Source organism: Haliaeetus leucocephalus, unplaced genomic scaffold, assembly GCF_000737465.1.
Source record: "Haliaeetus leucocephalus isolate CR32 unplaced genomic scaffold, Haliaeetus_leucocephalus-4.0 Scaffold858, whole genome shotgun sequence".
Lineage (NCBI taxonomy): Eukaryota > Metazoa > Chordata > Aves > Accipitriformes > Accipitridae > Haliaeetus > Haliaeetus leucocephalus.
Window position 1 is genome coordinate 2738425 of NW_010973294.1, and position 1772 is coordinate 2740196.

Here is a 1772-nt window from a genome sequence, read left to right on the forward strand (position 1 = left end):
AATAATAACAATAATAATAATAATAATAAAAGAGCGGGGAGAGAACAGAGGGAGCGAGCGGGAGGGAGGGAGGGAGAAGCGAACCAACTCCGAGACTCCCATAAAGAGAGGCACACACGGAGCTAGCGCCCCGGTGCCGATGCGTGGGGGAAACAATAAGTACTCGAAGTTACCTGCCCTGCCGTAGAAGAAGGAGGGTTTGTTGGTTCTCTCGCAGACATCTGCAGACCGGTGCTTTTTTGGAAGAGTTTTTTTTTTTTTTTTTCCCCCCTCTCTCCTCTCTCTCTCTCTTTACAAACCACAAACGGATGTGAGGCAGGGAAGGTGTTTCTTTGACTACTGAAGTCAGGCACCTCTTTTTTATTCTTCTCAGTCTTGTTGTGTGTCCCCCCCTCCCCTCACACACACACACACTCACACACACACAGTCACCCCCCCCCCTTTTTTTGCACCAACATTAACGACAAAAAGAGAAGGAAAGGAGTTTGCTTGATGTTTTAGTGAAATGGACGTAAGATTTTATTCACCACCTCCTCAGCCTGCAGCCGCTCCTGATACGCCTTGTTTGGGACCTTCCCCCTGCCTGGACCCCTACTATTGCAACAAGGTGACTCGTGTTTTGTGTCGTCCGAGGTGTTTTATCTGTGCTGTCGATTGTGCTGTTGTCGCGGCGCGTTGCATGAGCGGGCGCTGCGCTTTGGCGAGCCGCGCACCAAGTTCACCGGCGAGGCAGAGGGCAGCGGCACTTGACGGGGTTTGGGGAGCGCAGTGCCGCCCGCCGCGGAGAGGTGCCGCCGGGACACACACCGGCTCCCCTGCAGGCACCCCCAAATTAAAACCCCGGAGTAGTTTGGGGGCGGGCGGCTGGAGGGGGGTGGGAGGTGGGGTGGGGGAGGCATTTTCCATAACATCGTCCCTTTCGGAGGAACAGCGTGGACAAGGATGTCGATGCGGAGGACTTGAATTTCCAGGGCTCCTGTTAATCGGAAAGATCGCGCCCACCGCAAACCGGCAGAAACTCTGCCCCGCCGCGTACCCTGCAGTTCATGTGTCAAAGCGGTACTTGGCGGTGCCGGGAGCACGTTTGTGTGTGTGTGACCTGCGTGTGTGTATGTGTGTGTATATATATATATACACACACACACGGACACGGACACATACGCACACATCTCTGTATATGCACAATAAGGGTGTATGAGGGTGACGAGTCGGTTCAGAACAGGGGCTCGACTTTGTCCCGGCTGTGCAACTGCCTTACCGGTCTCTCTGCAACTTGATGAAACCGCTGCAAACAGGGCCAGTAGCTGAGGAGAGCTAAGTTGTGGGTCCCCGAGCCCTGGGGAAGGAGGAACTGCGGAGAGGGCTCGCTCTAGCCCAAGTCCTGCGTTTGGTGACGAGAGTTTGGTGCCGCGATCCCGGAGCACTTTGCGTTACTTTTGCTGCCGAGGAAGGGGGCTGGGGTTCGTTCCCGCATTGTTCCTGCCTCCCCGGCCTGAGCCAGCTGGTGCTTTATGCATGAGCTGCACTTTCTCTGCTGTTACGGAATGGGCTTCGCACATGAATAAAGCGGGGGCCGTAGGAAATCGCCGGGAAGTGCGAGCTGCCCAGAGCGCTACTCGAGCGCACCCCCGCCCCGGGGAGACGGCTGCGAGCGAGCGCTGCCCGGGCGATGGGTTCAGACGCGGGCACTCGTTCAGCAACCTGCCGCGGGAGGCCGCGGCAGGCTGCAGCAGATGCTTTCGGCAGCGGAACCTCCGCCGTGCGCAGGGCCG

General features: G+C 57.2%; 1 protein-coding gene across 1 annotated transcript in view; it reads left to right on the top strand.

The window, feature by feature from the left end:
- The first annotated feature begins 183 nt into the window (after positions 1-183).
- TOX (thymocyte selection-associated high mobility group box) overlaps positions 184-1772 on the top strand; it is a 225922-nt gene continuing 224333 nt past the window's right edge. Inside the window, exon 1 of the mRNA XM_010582900.1 lies at positions 184-607. Within this exon, the coding sequence (XP_010581202.1) occupies positions 506-607 (102 nt within the window). The 5' untranslated portion in view covers positions 184-505. The remainder of the gene's footprint in view (positions 608-1772) is intronic.